Source organism: Drosophila innubila, assembly GCF_004354385.1.
Source record: "Drosophila innubila isolate TH190305 chromosome 3L unlocalized genomic scaffold, UK_Dinn_1.0 0_D_3L, whole genome shotgun sequence".
Taxonomy (NCBI): Eukaryota; Metazoa; Arthropoda; class Insecta; order Diptera; family Drosophilidae; genus Drosophila; species Drosophila innubila.
This window is the reverse complement of record NW_022995376.1, coordinates 24956482-24979357: the sequence shown is the minus strand read 5'-3', so window position 1 is coordinate 24979357 and position 22876 is coordinate 24956482. Positions and strand designations below refer to the sequence as shown.

Here is a 22876-nt window from a genome sequence, read left to right as displayed (position 1 = left end):
ATAGCTAACCTTGCGGACATATTTCAATGCCAACGAAATCTGTTCAAAACAAAATTAAAATCTGCGAATGGCTGAAAGCATTGATTTAAACTAAACTAAAGAATATTTTCTTAAATGCGAATTATATTATTTAAACAAAAGTTGATGAAACGAAACAAATTTTTAAAAATATTTAACTGTTATTTTAAATAATGTCATATAATATAATTTTTTATTTTCTTGTTAAGTTTTGTTTAAATATGAATAAGTTAAAGTATTATCATAGGTTTTCAAATATCTCGATTTATTTACAAGCCAATATTATCAACATTTTTAATTTACACTGCGTGCTAAATGTGGAAGATGCACTGGCCGCAAAGTGGGCTATCTCTGACAGCTAAGGTTCGGCTGTTCAAAGCCATCATTTCTGGCACCCTCACATGGAGCATCAACATTTTGGGCACTGCCTGCAGAGAGGTACAGAGCGCGACTCGTAGTCGTTTCGCTTCCAGTGTAACTAGCCTAGCCCTTAACCAGCTGTCAACAAACAAGTCACCTAAAAATAAATACATCTTGAGTAGATCGTAAACAGAGAAGGTCGAAACTCCAGCAAACACGTTGCGGCTGAGCGAGCGTTTGAACGCTCACAAACGCTCAAAAATCATTTCGATCATTGCTACTCGAACGCGATTGGATCGAAACGAACGCTCACAAACGATCACGATCCAATTCAATCGTATGACTCGAGCGCTACTCGACCCGAATTTTTCGAAAGCAAAAAAATCATACCCACTTCTCGATCGTAAACAAAGAGACCCCTTGACTCAATCGAGCCCGTTGCGACCGAGTCGCTCAGTTGATTTGATCGAGCTTGTCGCTCTGGTGTTCGATCATACTCGTAGCAGTTCTCGGTTTTCCTAGCACATATTTGTAGTAACCTGCTTATTTGGCAATCACAACACTGGGCATAGCTTCGCCAAATATAACTTTATTAGCTGAACGTGTGTTGCTCTGTTGAAATCTTATACAGAAGTGGTCTGTCGATTCGCCCGACATCCCTGACCATGACTTTCACTTTTATGCGAAAGGGCTGCCAATCATCTGCTTAGACATGCTATCACTGCGGACGGCAATTCGCGCTAGTGACAAAAGCAGCACAAAGGGTGCGAAAGGCGACTAGCAGTATATACAGCTAATAAAAAAAAAATTTGCTACGACCGTCCGATCAGATCGAATTATATACCGATCGAAAGGTTTAGTCCTAACTAGAGATGGGCACGGGCCTTTTCGGCCCTCGTGTCTCGCGGGCCTCTATAAAAGATCCACGGGCTTCGAGCCTGAAAATCGTAATCGAGCCTTTTTTCGATCGGGCCCGGGCCGCAAAAAAAAGGCCCGAGGCTTGGTAGGCCCGAAAAGTCACGATTTCACAGTTTCTTTTTATATGGATTGACAGAATTTTTTTCTGTAATAATTCGCTGTTAATATCAGTGTGATTCCTGAAACAGATTTGGATTTGATTTCGACTTGGTCTAAGCAAATCTGAATCAGTTTCAGGAAAGACCTGATTTCGTGAAATCACTTAGGGCCACACTTTCCGTATTATTTATTTATTTTGCCTGGTTTTTACATTACAACAAGTACATTTAAAATTTAGTTCGATTTTGGAAAAAAATTGAGAGTATGGAAAAACAAATTTAAATTTGTTTGTATTATATATAAAAATCGTTGGGGCCTATTGGTAAAATTACGCGTCGATTAATACCTCGATCATCCAAATCCGACAACTAGTTCAAAAGATAACTAAATTTGCAATTATTAGTGGACTTCTCAAAATGAGATAATGTCAGTTTGTCTGTTTGTATCAAAACGCAAACGCAAAAAATTTTGGATCTAATGGTGGTGATTTATTCCCCTTTCAAAAATCTAGAAACGTTTGTTCTACGACTTTTTGAATCTCCCGCTAAATCCCGCTAAAATTTAACCCCCACAGTTTCCAGACCATAGAAGCTACAGATATGTCCTATATATCATTGGAAAGGTGTGTTTCTAAGGTACTCAGGTAAAATGTTACAGGTGAAATAAGGTTTTTTAGCTTACATTTTGGTTATTGACACATGACATTTTTATCTTCACAATATCGAGCCCTATTTGCATAAATAACGTAAGCGCCAAAAAAAACAAACTTTACAGGAGAGAGTATCTTTGAGTAGTCGTGTTTCGTATGCCGCTTGTCGCTTACGTTATAATTGGCAGGTAAATATCTTCGTAAATATATACAATACAAATTTAATATTTTGTGTGCAGATGCGGTTGGTAATTAGGAACACAATTGCTTCAAAAAACAAATTTCGGAAAAATGGCGCTTACGTTATTTATGCAATCGGGACTCGATATGTTTTCTCAAAATCCATTTTTTCCGAAATAGTTGAGAAACTACAGAAGCAATGGAGTCACAATGTGAACAAAAACCAACTTGCTATATGTGCTTGTCACAATATGATTGTTCATTTGAGCTACTTCAACTGAAACAGCTGTTCAAAAAATTTGTATCGAAATTGTGAGGCCCTCGGCCTCAATATAATGTGCGACAGAATGTGACACAGGTGTTCACATTTGTCACATTTTTGTGTCTACAAATTGCTTTTGCAAAGATTTTTGACGTTCACACCGCTTTGTGACGTTGTGACGTTTTCAGTAATTATTTTCTTCCATTTTACTCGGTGACGTTTCAATCAAAGTGATTTTTTGGTGTGATTTGATTTGATGTTCGCACACAATGTCACGGTCGACGGACTTGCTCTCGAGTTGCTCGCTAAAAACCGAATTTTTTGAAAATCCGCACACCTTAAAAATTTAAACGAGCCGAGTATCCCACATGCTTGTCGTGTTTAGGGTCCTTTACAGCAAAAAGAGACAAATTTGTATTTTTTACTATTTAACATGACATATATAATAATAAATACTTACACATTTTATCCCCTGTTTTTAAACCAAAATTTAGTCAAATACACTACATAATGGACCATTATATTGATGGTTTCAACTATGGGAACTGTTTGCGGTAAGTAACAATTAATCAGTAAATCAATTCGAGTTCATTTATAAGCTTAATCTACAGCAATTCAGAGCTACATAAGATGGGGCTTGAAGAGCCTAAGCCAATTATGGCTAATTCTACCGTTGTGGTTATACAATTTAGTGATGGTATTATAATTGGTGCCGATTCAAGGGGAACTACTGGAACAAAGATGATCTTAAATAACTTCAATAAGATTTTCCAACTGCATGACAATGTTTTGTAAGTGACTTGTGATTTATTCTGTTTTCAAATTTTGTATTGATCGATTTCTTTATTAGCTGTAGTGGTGTAGGACTAATGTGCGATCTGACAAAAATAACACGCATGACAAAAGGCCAGCTGATAATGCATCAAACACTTACCAATCGTCGTGTGCTCGTCATTACTGCCAAGCAAGTGTTGAAGGGATTGCAAGAACGTATGCATGGGAGTCTTTTGGCCAGCTTTATTATTGCCGGAGCGGACAAGATGGGAGTACATCTGTATGCTCTGCACTTTGATGGCACGTCAGAGAAACTTCTCTTCAGCTCCATGGGATCGGGACAATATGGTTCTATGAGCATTCTCGAGGATCGTTGGAGATCCGATCTGGATGAGGATGAAGCACGTCAGCTGATGCTAGATGCAATCGCTGCTGGCATTATAAATGATGTAATTCCCGCATTTAATGTGAATCTATGTATCATTCGCAAGGACTACAGTGTCGAACACTACACGGAGACTATAAATAATAAAATAAATGAAACGCAACCAGCAGAGAATTTTAAAACTTGCGTGACTTTCAATCGCGCCAATTGGATGCAAGACGTCGTAATAAATAATCCAATAGTTCATTTTCTGGCACCGCCACCGCAACCCGCAGTACCTGTGCCAAGTGGTTTCATCAGTAGGAACCTGCTAAGTATAACACCTGCCTCCACAAATCTTCAGCTGAAACGTGGTGTTAAAGAAGAAGACCGAGCTTGCACTCAAGCGCATAATAAAAACAAGCGTTTGTGTTTAAAACAACATAAAAAAATAGACAAAAAATAAATATAAATTGTAGTCGTGAATCTGCATAGCCTCATATCACTAAACAAATTTTGAATTTTCTTTGCTTTTACTCATATTATGTCCTTTATTCAAAATGTAAATTTTCTGAGGATTGTTTTATACTGAAATAATTTATATTTATTTTTATTGAATGAAATTTCAAGTGCAAATACTATCAGCAATCCGAAATCTGACTGACTTTCTTTTATTTCAAAAAAAGCTTTTTAAATATTTTAAATTTATTTTTTTATTATTTCATACTATCTACATTATTATAGCATTTGATTTGAAATCAAATACTTTACTTACCTTTTTAAACTACGCGCGCTGTGCATATCTATCAAATAGCGTTCTCGTTATCGATAAAGCATGCCTTTGGCCTTGCACAGTGTTGGTAAGCAAACTACCAAACAACTAAACTAGTGTTAGTTTACCAGCACTGTGCGAGGCTAACGGAATTTGATAAAATTAGAATACGTTGACATTTATGTACTTTATTTTCAATTTAGAGTTTTTAACAAAAAATGTACATAAAAAAACCTTTGTTTGTTGTCGGTTCGCATTGCACACACAGTGAACCATAAAATTACATGTAAATACATAATTTGACATTGCCAGCTGCCCTTCATTCCAGTTTCATTCTCCCTCCTTAATTAATAATTAATCGTGTTTGGAGACGCCATTCAAATACGCTATATTTTATGCCGTAGTGTGGAGTTGAGATTTTAAAGGTTTGCTTAAAAACAAACATGTATATCATATATCATACTCTGTACAGGTAAAAGTTTTATACAATTCTGTTGCTTGGGACTTTGTCTACAAATCCTTTTCCATTACTTTATTTTGGTATTCGTCTATCATGTAATTCCACATACATAATATATACGTATTTTTCTAGTTATCTTTGTTGTATTCTTTACCCAGTTCCTACTTTATGTTTGCAGTTTTTAAAATTTGCTTCTTAGTTTATAATTTAATTTTATAAATATTTGTTTGTTTCTGCGATTTGTGTTTGCTATATTGTTTTTAATTTTTAAATATATGTATATCTTGAAGTTTTATTGTATAAGCAGCCTGTAGTTTTTGCTCAACGACGGTTTTTAGACGCTAGAGGTGAAGTTTTTTTTTGTCTTCTTTTGATTTATACAAAGTTTTTTTAACGATTTACAAAAGATAAATAAAACGAATTAAATTGTGTTATTAAACCAAACTGTCATCCATTAAACAACTTGCACACACTGTGTAAAAATACAAAATAATCATACTGATTAGTCATACAGTACATACATATATAAAGTACTCTCCTTTTATATAAGTACGTATAAATATATAAATATATTATTAATTTTCTATAGATTTTCTTGGTTTTCTTTTGCAGTTGCGCTACTTAAGATTATTGTACAAGCAAATCAAAACCAAACTTAAAAATTCCAAAATGACAACGAACAATTCGTAAAACAAAACATGGAACTATTCGAAACTTGACCAGAATTGAACTGCTCCTTCCTCTCCTCTACCTCTACTGATACTCATCATCGCTGCTCAGCAGCATGGTCTTCTCGTTGTAATTCTGACTTATAGTTGCCACTCGCTGTCCACCCGGAATAAACTTGCGCTGATTGCCGAGCGTCTTGGATGCCACACAGCTGTTGTTGCCACCTCCGGTTGCCACCGCATTGTATCCACCGCTGGTTGCATTTGTTCCACCCATGGATGCCGCATGGGACGCACTACCGCTACTGGGATCATCCGGATCGTAGCTGGAGACGCGAATGCCACGAGAGTTCTTGCCACCTGTACACGAATTAGTCATTTACTTAATAGTTCACATACTAAATACAGATTTGAGGATCAATCGAATTTCATGCCTTGTGGAAAAACATGCAAAATGCCGGCTTATAAAGCAAGCAAAGTAAGGGCGACGCTTTTAAGCTTATTGTACATTTATTTAATACAGATAATTAATAGATATTTTATACAATTTGTTTAAACATTTACAAAAGTTAATAAAAAAAAAAACATAAGCACGAGCTTTCGATTTGAGTCTATCACAAAAAGAAAATGAAATCCAGTTTTTTTTTTTTTTTGTATCTTTGAGCTAAAGAATTTTGCGATCGAAATATTTTTACACTCGTTATTTAAATTACATATAAATGCATAATAAGCTAAGTACATGAAGATTTAAATCGACAAAGAACTGAGCGTCCTTTGAAGATTTTGCTAATAAAAGATTCACCAAAATTGCCAAGTTAATTGATATTGTTAAGTCGTAAGTGTAAACCTATTGAGTCTGCCAAATCAGCTAATCTGGACTCATTTTGGGTATAAGCTAAGCTCCGTTTTGAATCTGTATGTATTGCCATTCACACAAATAATTACATACATATAAATATAAAATCTTTGTTTACAAATACATAATATTTTATAATATTATCTATATTTTAAGTACATTAGAATTCGTTACTTTTTTTGTATCTAACATTTAAATAAGTTGATAAAATGCTTAAATCGTAACGTAACATAATAAAAAATACACACAATCACACACAAACAGCAAAGGGCGAGAGTAAAAGAAGGATAAAATAAAAAGGGGAAAGAACATTTAATGCATGTCGTATTTAAGAGTTAAATTACATACATAAAGTTTTAAGGTAACTAGGCAATTTCAATTTTGGGTTTTGAGTGCGCGCTTTCTGTAAGTACGATTAACTAGGCCTAATACGTATTTAATTATTTATCATTGTTTCTTTTTTTTGTAACAAAAGGCAACTGTGGTGTCGTTCTGTACGCTATAAGTACACTTGATTTGTCTTTTAACTGCTTTTTGTATGTGATATTTTAATCTTTTTTGTTTATTTTTGGAATAGTATTTAGGATTTTAATCGCGGCATCGCCAGAGTTTTGTTTTGTATTTTAGAGTTTTTCGTAACGCTGAGTTGAGGTTACTTCTGCAAAAGATAAGAAACAGAAATAAAAAGAAAAGTGTAAATCATAATGAGAATGTAAAATGTGAATGAATGCAAAGTAAAAGATAAGATTAACAATAGCTACAATGCGCAGGCAACGAACATTCAAAAAGAGATTTGAGAGAAAGAGAAAAGAAAGAAGAAAAAACATAGAGCGACTTACCTGAACTATATTGTGTGTATTGTTGGTACTGCGGATGGAAATTGTGTATAGCATCTGTCATAATATCCTTGGGATTCATGGTTTCCTGTGAATTACAATAATTTTTAATACCTAAAATTCTAAATATATGAAATGGACTTACCTTAAGACTGCTGGAAATAGACTGCATAGTCACAGAGCGTCCATGGCCATCGCCAATGCAGCTGCGCGCATATACCTAAAATGTATTGATGGAAAATAATATTTAGATTTTAAAAACACTACAATCATTTAATACTAATCGTGATAGAAAATTATACTCGTAGAGCATTAATTATTACAAATTTAGTTTGATTTAAGTTTTATAACTTAATATTTTATATAAATATGTTTAAAAATTACATTTTAGATCAAAATTGTATACTTGACGGAAACTTATATTAGGATAAACAAAAAACTAAGCAAAACAGCTCGAAATGAGCTTAAAGAAAGTCCAATTAAGTACAAGTATAAATATAGTTTAAATTATTTAACATTAAATAGTAATTTATCATTCAATTGAACACCTGAAACAGGGAATCTACCACATGAGTCATTTACCAGGCATGACAACACAAAAGATAGTTAAATTTCAACATCGCAGTGATTGGAAAATGTTAAAAGTGTCTGAGCACATTCTGTTGATAAACAACACAACTATATGCAGCGTATCTTATCTGGCGGGAACTAACACACACACACTTTAATACCGTTATGACATAAATACCCGTCAAATCTTGTCAGCAATTCACTCACCTGATAGGGGAACGCATAACGCAGTGCAATGGCAGCAAAAAGCATTTCAATGCATATGAAAAAGTTCTGATAGCCAGCGGAAACGGTACCCGCCGAGGTAACAGTGCCAGCACTGTCCACAATGGGTGAAATGACCTGAGCCTTCTCAAGAATGGCCAGGCCGACGCCCTGCCAGAATGACAAGAATATGACCGATTTGATGGTGCAGAATTTCAGTACAGGCTCGAAGGGTGTCAGCAGATCGCGTGTGGCAAAATAAAATAGATAGAGACCGTACAAAGCCAACGATACGGAAATGTTGTAAATTATGGTTATATAAATATAACCGCCATCGGCGCTGTAAGAAAATAGTGAAACTTTAGCATACAAATTATGTTAGCATATGCATTAAAGTTAAACCTCCAATCGCCATCATGATAGTGTCCGAAAGCCTGCAGAAAGATGATGATAAAGGCCACCAGGGGCTTAACCAAACAGAACTGTAATGTTGCCTGTTTGCAGAAGCGCAGAAATCCAATAGTGTAGGTCTTGCCCTTGAGACAGCATGTGCCATACAAGCATGAGGTTTTTATGGGCTTGCCGCGTATCTCCGACATTATGTTGCCCTCTCCACCCAAGTATTCATAGCACAGCGACAGAAAGTTGTAGATGACAAAGGCTAAAAGACCATAAAATACAGTATAAGATTAGAACTTGGCTAAAGAGCAGTTAAATAGGCTATAACACACCTTCGTAGCAATCGCGCACCGTAAAGAAGTAGATGTAAACGTTGTCCGAGTTGAAGAATAGCAAACTAATCCATGAGTAGGTGGCATAAATGGGTACAATAAACAATATGCGAACTATCCAACGTTGCTCCTGTGGATTGGTATACCAGCGTAAATGCTGATAGATCTGTAAACGATACATTAATATTAATAAACATATTCTCATTCGATTAATGGACAGATGTTCTCACCTGTTGACATGTGACAAACAGTGCCGCCCAGACAAATACACCTGCTAGCACCTGGGCGGTTTTAGTTTGTAGAAATATTCCATCGCCCACATGTAGCAGCGGATCCAATGGTTCCTGGGCAATGCCTGGATTTTTCATTTGTACTACGTAATTCGTATTCGGTTTCAGCGTTGTTGACGTAGCAGTTTCGTTGTTGCCACTTACCGTGGCACCAGCAGCAGCAGCAGCGACGCTGCCCACAGTTATAGCCGCCTCAATGAGACTGGCCGGCGTTGTGCTCATTCTGTCACAAAAAGAAATAAACAAGACTTTAAATTAATTCAAGTAACATCAAATATTATGATTATTATGATATGCAAACTGTATTTTTGACACACGAAAGTTTTTCATCCGAAGCATGCTACAATTGTGGCAAACTTGCAACTAAATTGGGTCAACAAAAAATACAGCTAAATGTGGCGCACGCATTAGATCATCATTGTCATCATCATGGTCATTATGATAGTCACGCAACATTATATTAAGTAGACAAACTCACAGCTCACAACTTTCAGGGGCATGAAATTTTCCCAACTCAGGGACAGTTGAAACTGCTCCAATATCGATTGTATACTAAGTATCTATAGATATGCAATATACGACTTAGTAAATACAACAACGGCAACTGCGACCAATCGATAAACAAGTGTTAAACAAGTTGCATGCACGCGAACTTAAACAAAAGCGACAATTTAATATGCATTAAGACATGCATTCATAATTATACGCACATTTACATTTATATGCACGGAGAAAATTAAATTAATTCGAGTTCATTCAACCGAAATCAATGAGAGTTGAGAGATTTTTATTAATTGCTTAATTGAGTAGTTTTAAGACAACAATAGTTTGTCATAAATATTTACAAAATTATTGATTATTCAGAAGAAAGTCAAGTTTAGCGTTAAATAAATCAAGTGAAAGGATATTCTACACAATCAGTGCTAAAATTTGTGTTTAATTAACGTCATTTCGACCTGATACTACCACAGGGAAATACATAGGTAATAGAACTAAATTAAATTTTTATTAATTCATCAGATTTGTTCTTGTATATTATGATAATTTTCTATACGCCAAAGTTTTCTTTACTGATTATCTTAGGTATCGTTACCATTCTCAGGAAATACGTAAATGTGTTAGTTTGAGATTTGTGTGAAATTTATTGTAAATCAGAGAAAGTTCTTTAGTGTAAGAAACTACTCTAAGACATATACTTTCTGAAGAATTATGACTTCTAATTCAATATGACAAGCTGGAAACTTACAAAAACCAAATTTTCCAATAAATCCCTCGATATTTAAATTAACCATTTACTTTATCAAATGGCTTAATAATTAATTTACTTTTATCCATTTGAGATTATAGTAAATGTACAAGTATTTATTATTTTACTATGCAGTGTTATTTACAAGATTATCGAAATAAAGTTAAAATATTTCCGGTTCCTATTCAAACATTTTTTCTAAACTATAAACAAATCAACCACTATTAACCAAAATTTGAAAACATAAATAATAAATCAGACAAAACCAAGAGACTAAAGAGGTAGTTTTAGCTAATAACTATAACTAGGGTTTATGGCTAAAAGGACAGCTGAGAAAGGCAAGCAATTTTGAATTCAAATTTTGGAGACACTTTTGGAGGGATTTGATATATTACTAAAATAGGGATTTGCAATTACTGTTTAAAAGAGACATCCGTCAGGTTTTACTTAACAATAAAGAAATGCGCTTAATGCCAAAAATAACAGAAATGAGTCAGAGATTGCAAACTGGAACCAAGACTGAAGGTAAACGAACGGATTTCTCTCAAATGAATACAATGCGTATGAGTATGAATTGAGAATTCTGTCCGCTGGCATTGAAACCCATAAAGTGTGAAGGGTGCAAACACAGCAAATAAACGACACAAATCTGCAGCAAAAGTAGTTAATAGTGGCTAAAATGGCCAAGACGGTAAGAGAAATAGAAACAAAAGAAGAAGCAAAGAATGAAAGCAACAACAAGTTGCTGTCTGCTGAAGATACACAGAGTCTCAGATATACGTACTTATATTGGCACAAAGCAAAAAGTCTCCACACAAACACACACGCACAAACTTCAACTCTCCACTGAGCCCAATCAAAGTGGCAGCGCGGAAGCGTTTTTAAAAGAGACAAGAAAAGCGATGTTATATATGTACATAAATATGTTCAAACGTGCACATATGTATGTGTGTGTGTGGGAGTATGGGCTGAAATCAAAACCAGCAACAATTTCAGCCAGTGCTAATTACATTTTTAGGCACGAGGAGCTGCCCCATTCGCTTTGTGAGGCTTCACTTCAATTGATTTTCATACAGCTCAAATTATTAGCCAAAAACTGTAAATAAATACGAAGCTTAAATGCCAGCATATGTGACCTTTAGGAGGGGGAAACGACTGCTTATCAACACAAACACATATTTACATATCTGAATACACATGTATATAGATTGCTCACTCACACCTGCTAATCAAATGCGAAAAATAACGAAGTTGAAAATAAAAACACGCACGCACACACACGTACACTCATCAAATTTCGTCATCGAAAAATAAGTATTTTACTTGCAACTTGTCCATTTCAGGGAAAACAACTTTTCAACACACAGCTACGCAAACACGTTAATGCAACTTAATTACCTTTTTATAAGTGCAACTTTTCACGATTCGCTTTTGCGTTTTTTTTATTTTTCACAGCCCGAAATTAATTTGCCAGCTCCCAACAATTGCTACTCTAATTTTTTTCTCCTCTTCTTCGTCGCTGCGACGCGAGTTCACATTCGTGTTCGTCTGCTGTCTACAAGAGTGGCGAAGTAATCACTTTCAAATTAAAAATTTAGCACCCACTTGAACTGTTCTAATTTGTGACTACCAATTAGTTATTTAAATCTTTATATATTTATTAATTGGCGTTGTTACAAACGTCGGATTAAATTCGTTTTACAGTCACTGCTGCTCTATCGATAACAATTTGTTATTCCACACTGTGAAAACACTATTTTGGCCCAAAAGGCTGCCACCCGGTCCACGGTGTGACACCCTGTAAAATTTTCTGATCTGGCAGCATGCACCATTTTGGGAACAATGCCAAAAATAGCAACCTAAAATTGTACACCTTATTTAGACAATTTCTTATTTTTGAAGTTAGAATTATTAAAATTTTTAAACGGTTTTTGTTAAAATTTTGTCGATATATTTATATTTATTTTAGAATTAAATTTGCAGATTTTCTCCCTTTGGGGTGACGAGCTTCAAAACTTTATTTAAAAATTCACCTTTTTTTATCTAGTTTCGAATTTTAAATTTTTATCGTAATATTAATTTGTTGCAAAGTTATAGCATTTTGCAATTTGCACTACCTAAAATTTAAATTGAGCAAAGTTATCGTTTTCTGCTGTTGCGGCTTATCACAGTTCAATGGAACTAGATCAGATCATATACTCATACTACTCAGATCATATTTTTAAGGCTGCCAGACGTTCAAATTAACTGAAATAACCAGGTGGCAATGTCTTTTAATAAACAAAACAATTTGGAGCAATATTTGGTAAAAAGCTATAAATAATTATATAAAAAGATTGACTACAACTGCACATTTAGCGATACAGTTAATAAATGGCTGAATAAGTTCACTTGTTCATTTCAATGACCCGTTTATTTGAAGTGTATCAGAACGAAGCGTTACAACTCTAGCGCTTATCAATTCTGATAGTTAGTCGAACTTTGAACGCCCGTTGCGGCCGCTGCTCGAATAATGTAAAAATATTGCTAAATTGTAAGCAACATGGACTTTCGTAACGCCCGCGCCCGACAGCCTGAAATCGTGCGTTCCGTGCAAAAGGATGCACGATACACGAATGAATTGGCGGAGGATCTGTCGGATATCCTGCGGATAACGGGTCCAAGGAACTGGATTAAGTATAATCAGCTATGTCAGCTGTTGGCACAGCTCAGTTATCATGGATTTGCCTCGCTAAACAATCTGCAAACACTGGGCGAGGAATACACAGGGATTATTCAAGTGGATGGAAACTACAAACACATTCCCAGTCGATTGGTAAGTAAACCATAGAAACTGCCATAAATATGTATTAAATATTCACTTTCCAGCTCCAATTGATTGCAATTATACTCGAGTTCGGTGGAGATGCATTGTTTCTACGCGTGCTGCAGAAACTGGAGCTCCACATAGCAGAGCACGAGCAGATTGTTCCCGAGGCTAAGAAACAGCTGCAAAAGATTATCCAACGCCTGCGGCAATCGCCCAGTTATGTGAAGGCACTGCACAAATCTCTATTTTATTTGGATGCCAGTAAATATCAGTTGTCCAAGCGAACAACAGGCATCAACTATGTGCTCATCCGACACTGGTTGCAACCAGAATTCTCATTGTATGGCTACAAAATTCTGGGCATCATCACATTCCTGCAAGTCACCGTCTCCTTGGCCATTGGTGGCTGGGAGGCATGGAAGGAGCACAAGCGTCAGCAACTGGAGGCCATCAAGGAAGCAGGCAAACGTTTCCTGCAACGTGAAACGAGTGTCAAGTCCGTGTCCGTGTCCAATGATGTGCCACAATGTATACTCTGCCTGGAGCCGCGTCAGAACAACAGTCTGACACCGTGTGGTCATCTCTTCTGCTGGAGCTGCATACTGGAGTGGTTAGAGGAGCGCGACGAGTGTCCGCTCTGTCGGGAATCGCTGAAAAAGTCGCAGGTTATACAGCTGCAGAATTATGCATAAGTCCAGGCATTTATTATACATTTTATATAGTATTTATTGAAGAAGTGATGTACATGCTTATTAACAATAATTATTAGCTTTGTTATTAGCCAAGTCTAAGTCTAACTTAACAAATAATTACATGTTGTATTTACAATTGAACGAAATTCGAGAAGGCGCTTAAATAATGTCTAGATAAACGGTGCGATTAAATATCTGCTTGCGTCGTCGCGTCTCAAATGCGGATCGCGCCTCCGACTGAGACTCGAAGGCGACACGTGCGTCTCCCGTGGGCTTGCCTTCGTCATTGAAACGCCGTATAATGTCATCCGGACTGAGCTTGTAATCGTTGAAGAAGCGCAGTATATCCTTGAGATCGGCCTTAAAGGGCACATTGCGCATGGCAACGACACAGCCAGGACGATTGAACTTGTCGGGTATGCCTTCATCCGAAGGCGGCACGTCTGTACCACCAATATTATTGTTGTTGTTGATGTTGTTCATAATGGGAGCTAGCATGGGTGATGTGGCAGGCACGGCATCTGGATTCAATTCAGGTACACCACGTGCGGCAAATGGATTAAAATGTTGCTGCTTGGAACTGTTGCTGTCGTCGCTGTCATGTGGCGGCGCCAACGATTGTTGTTGCTGTGGTTGTTGCTGTCCCATGTGATGATTGCTGGCATCATCAAAGCGACTTGGACCACGACGTCGCGATTGCTGCTGCTGTTGTTGCTGCTGCTGATGTTGTTGTTGTTGTGGTGGTGGCAGCTGTGAAGCTGAATCCGACTGCCTTGGTCCATTGCCACCCGGCAAATAATCCATAAAGGGCTTGTTCATCCGATCTGCAATCTCTTGCGGCATTATGGGCGACAATCGCAAGCCACGCCCACGAAAACGACGATTATGAAACTCTCGAATTGCCAGCTTGGCATTGTGTGCATCAACAAACTCCACAATGAATTCACCAGCACTCTGATTGCGTTCATTGAACAACATTTCAATGTGCTCAATGCGCAGATTTTCCGAGGAGAAGAACTCACCAAGATCATTGATCCTTGTGGCATATTCACAGTTGTGTACGAGCACAAAGACATCTTCCTGTCGCCGCGGTGGTTGTTGTTGTTGTTGCTGATGATGTTGCTGCTGTTGTTGATGATGATGATGTTGTTGCATTTGCTGATTGTTGTTGTTGTGCATTTGCATGGCAAATGGTGGCATATTGTTGCCATTGTTGTTGTTATTGTTGTTCATATGCATGCCATTGTTGTTGTTATGCATATTCAAGCCATTGTTGCTGCTGTTATGTTGCTGCTGAAAAGCAAACGGCATATTGCCGTTATGCATGCCAGTGTTGGCAAACGGCGGCATATTGTTATGACTATTATTGTTGTTGTGCGAGTGTAGATTTTGTTGTTGTTGGTGCTGCTGCTGCTGCTGTGGTCCTTCATTGTTGTTGCGACGTCGCGGATCACTGCTGAGTTTTGCCTGCAATGCAAGCAATTGCTCCTGCTGTTGTTGTTGCTGCTGCTGCTGCTGCAACTGTTGCTGCTGTTGCTCTCTCTCGGCATCCTCGCGTTGCTGTTGCTCCTCCTTCTGCAGCTGCTCGTTGGCACGTCGCATCTTCTCCTTGGCATTCTGCATCTCAGTCTGATTGCTGGCGCGCACTCGCAGCTTGCGGAAACCAATATAATGCCGAGCGGTGTCGTCGAGGGCGGAACGTGCCTCGTTCTCGCGGGCAAAGAGCACAAAGGCGACAAACTCTCGACGATTGTGGGGACTCGGTGTGAGCAGTATGTCCACAATGGTGCATGTGGCCGAGAACATTTTCATAATGTCCTGTTCGGTGGTCAATTGCGGCAAATCCTCCACATACAGCACCGAGATGGGAGGCAGTACAGCGGGCGCAGCAGATGCGGCAGTTCCACTCGTGGAACGTGAATCGCTACGACCAGAGCTACCACCTCCACCACCTCCTCCACCTGATTCCCTATTGCGCTGCACTCGCTCATCAACCTGATCGAATTCCTCATCGCTAATGGGCACAATCTGCACGAGACGATTGCGGAACATGGTGTTGTTGCGGGCGAGCGCCTTCTGAGCGCTGGACACCCGGGAGAACTCAATGTAGGCAACTCCCGTACGTGCTCCATTCGCACCACTTACGATCTTGATGCCATTGTGGGGTATATAGAGGCCGGCAAAATATTTACGCAAATCACTGTAGGATGTGGTGGGACACATGCCGCTAATCTTGATGTAGCATGTCTCGGCAATCGGCATACCAGCGGATGCATTGCCTCCAGCTGAACCTACACCAACTGAACCAACTGCACCACCAGCTGACCCGCCGCCTATGAGCGAATCTCCGGCAGCATTGGGTGAGTTGCCCATGCCGGCAGCTGTTTTCACTGCCTGCTGCTGGAGCAGCAATTGCTGTTGCTGCTGGAACAACTGTGGATACATTTGCGCATACGGATTGACATTGGCAAAGGCAATTGGCTGATCCTGCCCAGAATTATTGGTTACCTGCGGCTTGCTGGACAGACCCAGATCCGGCAATATTTGCTGTTGCTTTGGTTGTGTTCCAGCTGTTAGATTAAGATTGTAGTTGTTGGTGGTAGTGGTGGAGCTGCTGGTGGTGCTGGTGTTGTAGCTTTGCAGACCTGGCACCGATTGCAACACGGACATGATGTTCAGTTGCTGTTGCAGGCCGGGCACAACATTCGAGAGGCCCGCAACAGCGGCAACAGTTGCTGCTGTTGCCGGAGCAACAGTTGCCCAGGGCATAATATTGGACTTTGGTTGGATTTTAAGCTCACGCTCGCTGCTGTCGCTGCGCAGATCCGGACGACGCTTGCGTCCACGAGCATCCCGACGTGTATCACGATCACGATTGTGATGCCGATCACGATCACGCTCACGACTGCGATCGCTGTCATCGGAGCTGGTGGTACGACTGTGACTGCGACTGCGACTGTGACGACGCCGTGAGCTGAAATTCTCGGACTCCGGCGAATGCCGCTCAACTTTCAGACCAGCCACATCGGCCAGCGTAATCCCTGCCTGCTGTTGGTAAGCCAAAAAAGAAGGTGCTGCTGCTGCTGCTGCTGCTGAAGGCAACACCGAAGCAACTTGTTGTTGCTTCTGTCCCAGAAAGCTGCCAATCATTGGCGGCTGTGGCACTGGAGGCATTGCTACTGCCGCCACAGCTGTGCTGGGCGTGGCAGCAACAGTTGCAGCTGCCGCGCCCACATTACGCGCCGTCTCGATGACCTTTTGCATTTCGGCGCGACTGGAGAGCAACAAACGCACCTGAACCTCCATCAGTTTCTCACGATCCTTGAGCATGGCGCAGCGTGCATCCTCGTCGGTGCTGTTGATTGTTCAAGAGAGAAGAGAGGCAACAAATAAGGACAAGAATACAGTAATAGAGAGTATGCGGCACATATAGATCTATATCTTGACTTTAGCTACATGTGTTTCTCCACTTGTGCTACAAATAGGTATATAGAAAAAGATCAGAGTGAAATTCATTTTGCCAACTACCTGAAAGCGATGAAAGCGTCGCCCATTTCGCCACCGATTATGTGAACACCGCCCTCCGGAATCGAGAGGCCCGTGAAGAAATTTCGTATGTCTCGAGCATTTGCCGTCCACGGCAGATTTTGCAAACGAATAATGACACTCATCTTGATTTAACACTGTATTTGTTCTCTTTTTATTTATATACGCTTATTTCTTTGCCTATACTTTTTGCTTTTTTTACTGATCGATTGATCGATCCCTTTCTAAACAATGTTATCCCTCCTTCTAATCATTCGATTCGTCACATGTCCAGTTAAACGTCTCACAAACCAGTTCCAGCAGGCATCTGAAATGAGAATCACAGGGCTTATGGAGAATGTGCTACCAACATTTGTAAATATACGGAAAATATTTTTAATTTGATCAGTAGATCAAAATGTTGCATTATCTTAATACGCTACATAGTTTTAAAGATCTAGTTAATGTCAGTACTTTTTTAACTAGACCATTCATCACCACAAATATAAAGAATATGGTCTCAAGATCGTATAGCTTATAGATTTTGAAGAAAAACCTGATAGATTTTTATTAAGTGTATAACGTAAAATTAATGTAATTATAGTGCTAAAAATATTTTTCATATCAGAATTCAATTTTATTCAACTACCGAAAAAGATAAACTAAAGATCGATAGCATATCTTATAATATTTTAAGAAAAGCCAACCATATCCTGTTAAAGATTATTATATACAAAAAATTGTATAGTTTTATCAGCAATAAAGATTTTCCACTACCTAAAATTGCTATACATTTTTAAAGATCTAGCTTATGCCAGAAATCCATTTATTACCTTCAACTAAAAACAAGTTTAATTCAATATCCTATACTTTTCAGATGTAAAAAGAAAGCATTTCATTTATTGTGCTTCGAAAATTTTCAATGTTTGGTGTAAAAATCCACTTAAGATTTTAAAGATAAATCCATCATTTCTATAATTTCGTTTGTTATGTAAAGTACCATAAAATTTTCCAACTAAAGGAAATGCTAAACTTACCAAAGTTTTGAAATCATAGCCAAATAAATTTGGGTTTTGTTTATAATCAGACTTAAGATCAATCAATCCATCGGTAAATTTTACTAGCCTTAGTAGTTATACTTTTTTACTTGAATGCATTCTAAATAGAAAATTTATATTGTCAAGAAAATTGTGTAAGAGTTGTTTCCATCGGAATTAAGTTTTATTTCGATCCATTAATTAATTGTATTATGTAGCTAAAATATAATAATTGGTTATGTTCATAATGCGATTTTTTGATTTATTGATTAATAAATGTTATTTATTTTCTCTTTAACAGGTAATATCTTAATTGAAAAATCAACGATAAAAGCCAGTTTTTGCTAATTTATTTACCTAAATATTCGGATAAACAATCTGTAAAATGCACTCAATAGTTATCTGTTAAGCTTCAGGCACCTTAAATATATAAATTATCTAATATGTCTTAATCAATTTCATAAATGGTCTTCAAGCTAGCAAGATTGAAAAGCTTACCAATTTCCTGAGAAAACTTAAACCAGTTGTATTCACTTGATAATCTTAGAGGCGGAAAAATTATATCCTAATAAAGTCAGCTCTTGCTATCTTTCCTCTTATCTACCTGGAATCTTAAATCAAACGTATTATTTTCATCCTGGGACAAATTCTCATAATTATATTTGGCTTTAAAAGGCAAATCATGCGACTACTTGGTGTGATTGCATAAGAGAACCAGTTTTCTGTGATAGCGGGCAAAACGACAAAGTGAAAATGCGACTGGTTGATGGCTTTAGAAAGATTTCCACCTGTCTTTCACTTACCCAGAAAACAACGTCTCCAGTTGGCCAGGCATGCGACCTTCCTGCTCCATAATGAAGGTTGCAACAAATTGAGCTTACCAGAGACTGGACTCTCTTACCAAAATTAAACTATGCTACTGTGCTATACATCCCTAGGCTACGCTCAATGAGCATTATTAAACCAGCAATCACACAGTGTCTACCAATAGTTAATGGGCTGTTTATGCTGCTGGTGTTAGGCGTTTCAATTTCCTCATTAGACGCACTCAATTACCTGTTAATGATGCCCGATTGCAAAACGGCAACGCAAAACGCTAACTGCTTTCCCAAAAAGAAAAGCGCGTTTAAACCAGTTGATCAGACTTAACGTAATTGGAAAGCGATTATGTAGCTTTAATTCAATTGCTTTTGCCGCCATTCAGTCCCCGACATTTGCCACAAAGTATATCAAGTTGCTGAATCGTCAACAACGACAACAACAACAATAATAATAACAACAACTGATAAATAAAAATAAAAGCAGCGTCCGATTGCTAAGTGACAGCCTGGAACTGTTGCAGCTGGAAGAAGAAGGAGGAAGAGGAGAAGTAAAGAGGCGACTTCAGCCCGTTTTCTGTTTGTTTTTGGCTTTGGCTGATTAACGCCAAATACACTACAGGAAACCCAAACTCCAACTCCTTCCGCTAGACTATATAAAACGCCATTGTTGGCCATCTGGGCCGCAGTTATACAAAAGATTTGACCGCGTTACCGTCATCGTTGTCGTTGTCGTCGTCGTCAGCTTTCAGTGATCGCCAGACTGAGGCGCGAGCGTTGAGTATTCAAAAGTTATGAAATTCGCAATTGTGAGTGTGAACTATTATAAATATAATAACAATTTGAAGTAGCATAAGCGATCGCGTGAAACGTTGCAACTGTGTTACTAATCCTTGGATCGATATTTGTGTCAAAGTTTTAATGTACAACATCTTTTCGAATCCAGCTATTTTAAACTACTTTTGAAAGCAATTTGAAAGACAATTACATACCCGATCTTATATTACAGCTCCTACTGATCTTAGTGATACATTTCCGAACTTAATAGCATTTTGTAACATCGCCAAACGGATCTTGAGAACATTTAAATTATCTTGCAGTTCTTAGAGCTAAGTTTGTAAAGTTATTTTTGCATAATTGTGATTTATAAGAAGAGGAAGTTTGTCAGCACAAAAAAATTAAAAGTTTATCATAAAATTTAAAAAAAAAATGTTGAGTACAGATTTAGACTATATTTTTACCATGTTATTGAAATATTGATGCATTTTATAGATAGTAAAGAGAGGTTGAAAACGATAGGAGCAGAAAACTAAAAAATTATACAAGAGCAGCCTGTTGGATCAATTGAAGATAAAAACTAAGAAGTGTTTAAGTAAACATTAGATGACAGATAAAAAGGATGAAATCCAAGGTTTTTCAACACAATAATCAAGATGGAATTGTTGCGTTCTCCATTCCAAGTACGAAGCTATAAAAGAATGTTTTCAGTGCGAGATCTTATACTACAAATTGTAAATATACTTTACAGAATTTCTTCAAGTTTAGTTAGCAATCTATCCTCTTAAAAACACATATTTGAAATTTTCTACCCCTTTAATACTTTAGATCATTTTACTAATGTAATCATTCAATGGCCTTACTAACCATGAGAACGATTAACTCCGGCTTAAAAAAAAAAGTAAGCCAATTATTTTAAAATTTACTTAATATACTACAAATGTTACAGGCAATGTCGGCACTTGGGCTGCTTCTACTTGTCGGCGCCCAGGGCACCACTATAATCAGCATAAAGTATCCGCAGCAGGGCAGGGAAGAGCTGGAGCAAACGCAGCCGGCCAAGAGGGATCTTAGTCTAAGCTATGCAGCCACCAATATTGACTCCAAAGAAGGCACACGTGTGAAGACAATTACTGTGATCAAGAATGTGGGCGGCGTTGGTCTCGGCGATTTGGGATCGGGATCATCGAGTGCGGCGAGCAATAAGCAAGTGAAGCTGGCCATTAATCCCGAGCTGCACAAGAACGAGGAATGGGCTAATGCATTTCGGGATAACTTTAAGTCCTACGGCGGATTGCCCGATGTGCCCGACATAGACGATCTCTTTGATTTTGTGAATCGCAAGAAACCAGAGGAGGCAAAGGCGAAAGAGAATCCTACAGAGAGCACGTCAAAGGCGCCAGCACCAACAAAAGCAACAAAGGCAACAAAAGCAACCAGCGAACATGCTGAGGATGCTGACGACAGTGACGAGGCAATCGTAGAGAAGATTAAGGGAGATGCTGAGCTGTTGCCACACATCAAGCAGGCCAACATACTGCGTCTGCAGGCGCAGGAACTGAAGCAACAACAACAACAACGCCAGGAGCTGGAACAGTCAAAGCGTCTGCACACACGAGAATCTCTGGTCAATGTCAACTATTCGACGCCAATGCATTCGGTGAGCCAGTTCTTTGAGAACTATGTGCAGGTGCTACCCAATGGCTATGACTACACCAAGCCCGAGCCTTGTGCTGTTCCAGTGCCGCCCGGCAACAGCATTCAGGTGACAACGCCATCGGGACGCACCTATGACATACCGCAGAGTAATAGCAGCGGTACCAACGGCGGCGTTAATCATCCCTACTTGGCACCATCACTGGCTAAGCGTACACAAATTCAACCACAAGCACCGCCAGCTCAGTCGCCGCCAAATTTCTCATCGGTTAACTCGATCGTACCGCCCATAGTGCAACAACAGTCGCCGGGTAATCTTCCGCCCAACAATGCGGCACAACCACCGCCCCAGTTTGCCCAGGTTCCTGTTGCAGCAGTAGCAGCAGCAGGTGGCGTATCCACCAGTCAGCGTCCGTATGTGGCGCCCAGTCTACGCAACAATGGTCTGGGCATCAATCGGGGATCCCCCACGCCGCAGACACCGCTGCCGCCGTCGTTGCCTACATATTCAACTGGCAATGTCAACAATGTCAATGGCAATAACAATGCTTTGCCAAGTTATCGTACAAATGGTTTTGGTGGTCGTCCGAATACATATCGATCGCGTGGCTTAAAATATTGATACGTACAATAGACAACTCATATTCTTACTATTTTAGCATTAAGACTTGTTATGTTTGTATTTATGTGTGACAAGCGTATTCCTAAATATACATACAACAAAAAGTACAGCCTTGATAAATCGATAGCGGTTTAGAATTAAAAAAAAAAAAAAAGCACTTGCTATGGCGCGTTACCATTTATTTATTAGCTCTATTTACTTAACTAGTGTTAAAATTAATGCACATTACGTTGTTCGCTCTAGTTGAGACTGGTAGGAGTATCCGTTGGCGCTGTTTTCTAATTAAAACTCATCACAATTTCACGTAGTACATGTGTATGCATGTACTTTTATCAATGAACTTTTACTCACCAATGGAAAACCATAAAAACGCAAACTTATTGAGGACCAATGCACAAAGACAGAAGGGCTGGTTTTTGTGGTCAAAACGCTATATTTATTTTGACAATTTTTATTGTTTATCAATGTGAAAATGTGAATTTTCTCTCAGCAACACGGCCTAGTCGACTTCAATGTAGTAGTAACAAAAAATAAAATGGCGACTATGCCGTTGCTCGATAGAATTTGTTATCGATATCTGTACTAATTACGAATAAAAAATACTGACCTTGCGCATAAATAAAATTACAATTTGTGTTCATCTGCTCTTGCTGCTAAAAAATTAAGAATTTTTAAGTATAGTT

The 22876-nt window shown here is 38.4% G+C and overlaps 5 protein-coding genes across 7 annotated transcripts; 3 read left to right on the top strand and 2 right to left on the bottom strand.

Moving 5' to 3' along the window:
- The first annotated feature begins 2954 nt into the window (after positions 1 to 2954).
- LOC117787881 (proteasome subunit beta type-7-like) lies at positions 2955 to 4136 on the top strand. Of its 2 annotated transcripts, none has more exons than XM_034626507.1 (3): positions 2955 to 3040; positions 3098 to 3277; positions 3343 to 4136. In XM_034626507.1, exons 1-3 carry the CDS (start codon positions 2997 to 2999, stop codon positions 4088 to 4090), a joined length of 972 nt encoding a protein of 323 aa, XP_034482398.1. In that variant the 5' UTR covers positions 2955 to 2996; the 3' UTR covers positions 4091 to 4136. The 2 variants fall into 2 exon arrangements, with proteins under 2 accessions (XP_034482398.1, XP_034482396.1); XM_034626505.1 differs by having other exon boundaries at positions 3337 to 4135.
- A 1471-nt stretch (positions 4137 to 5607) lies between these two features.
- LOC117787352 (transmembrane protein 184B) lies at positions 5608 to 11981 on the bottom strand. Of its 2 annotated transcripts, none has more exons than XM_034625856.1 (8): positions 11656 to 11981; positions 8952 to 9234; positions 8722 to 8887; positions 8393 to 8651; positions 7994 to 8330; positions 7362 to 7436; positions 7220 to 7304; positions 5608 to 5884 (listed from the first exon to the last, which is right to left on the bottom strand). In XM_034625856.1, exons 2-8 carry the CDS (start codon positions 9231 to 9233, stop codon positions 5610 to 5612), a joined length of 1479 nt encoding a protein of 492 aa, XP_034481747.1. In that variant the 5' UTR covers position 9234; positions 11656 to 11981; the 3' UTR covers positions 5608 to 5609. The 2 variants fall into 2 exon arrangements, with proteins under 2 accessions (XP_034481747.1, XP_034481746.1); XM_034625855.1 differs by lacking the exon at positions 5608 to 5884 and adding an exon at positions 6674 to 7038.
- Positions 11982 to 12581: 600 nt separating this feature from the next.
- LOC117787301 (peroxisome biogenesis factor 10) lies at positions 12582 to 13872 on the top strand. The gene is made up of 2 exons (XM_034625789.1): positions 12582 to 13072; positions 13126 to 13872. The coding sequence occupies exons 1-2, from the start codon at positions 12800 to 12802 to the stop codon at positions 13756 to 13758; spliced, it is 906 nt and encodes a 301-aa protein (XP_034481680.1). The 5' UTR covers positions 12582 to 12799; the 3' UTR covers positions 13759 to 13872.
- Positions 13777 to 22744, bottom strand: LOC117787303. The gene is made up of 4 exons (XM_034625791.1): positions 22545 to 22744; positions 17287 to 17611; positions 14947 to 17113; positions 13777 to 14880 (listed from the first exon to the last, which is right to left on the bottom strand). Exons 2-4 carry the CDS (start codon positions 17427 to 17429, stop codon positions 13918 to 13920), a joined length of 3273 nt encoding a protein of 1090 aa, XP_034481682.1. The 5' UTR covers positions 17430 to 17611; positions 22545 to 22744; the 3' UTR covers positions 13777 to 13917.
- On the top strand, positions 19824 to 22233 carry LOC117787300. Its single transcript, XM_034625788.1, has 2 exons — positions 19824 to 19947; positions 20865 to 22233. The coding sequence occupies exons 1-2, from the start codon at positions 19933 to 19935 to the stop codon at positions 22191 to 22193; spliced, it is 1344 nt and encodes a 447-aa protein (XP_034481679.1). The 5' UTR covers positions 19824 to 19932; the 3' UTR covers positions 22194 to 22233.
- Positions 22745 to 22876: the final 132 nt, after the last annotated feature.

Bases quoted from the DNA above. Each gene is read 5' to 3' on its own strand.
- LOC117787352 (XM_034625856.1), bottom strand. From the start codon at position 9,233: ATGAGCACAACGCCGGCCAGTCTCATTGAGGCGGCTATAACTGTGGGC. The intron at 8,652-8,721 runs GTGTGTTATAGC...ATGGTCTTTTAG, and splicing joins GGTGCGCGATTGCTACGAAG to CCTTTGTCATCTACAACTTT. The intron at 7,305-7,361 runs GTAAGTCCATTT...TGTAATTCACAG, and splicing joins CTATTTCCAGCAGTCTTAAG to GAAACCATGAATCCCAAGGA.
- LOC117787881 (XM_034626505.1), top strand. From the start codon at position 2,997: ATGGACCATTATATTGATGGTTTCAACTATGGGAACTGTTTGCG. The intron at 3,041-3,097 runs GTAAGTAACAAT...CTTAATCTACAG, and splicing joins AACTATGGGAACTGTTTGCG to CAATTCAGAGCTACATAAGA. The intron at 3,278-3,336 runs GTAAGTGACTTG...TTTCTTTATTAG, and splicing joins CAACTGCATGACAATGTTTT to CTGTAGTGGTGTAGGACTAA.
- LOC117787301 (XM_034625789.1), top strand. From the start codon at position 12,800: ATGGACTTTCGTAACGCCCGCGCCCGACAGCCTGAAATCGTGCGTTCC. The intron at 13,073-13,125 runs GTAAGTAAACCA...TTCACTTTCCAG, and splicing joins AACACATTCCCAGTCGATTG to CTCCAATTGATTGCAATTAT.
- LOC117787303 (XM_034625791.1), bottom strand. From the start codon at position 17,429: ATGAGTGTCATTATTCGTTTGCAAAATCTGCCGTGGACGGCAAATGCT. The intron at 17,114-17,286 runs GTAGTTGGCAAA...AACAATCAACAG, and splicing joins GACGCTTTCATCGCTTTCAG to CACCGACGAGGATGCACGCT. The intron at 14,881-14,946 runs GCCATGCAAATG...CAACAACAGCAG, and splicing joins GCAACAATATGCCACCATTT to CAACATCATCAGCAACAACA.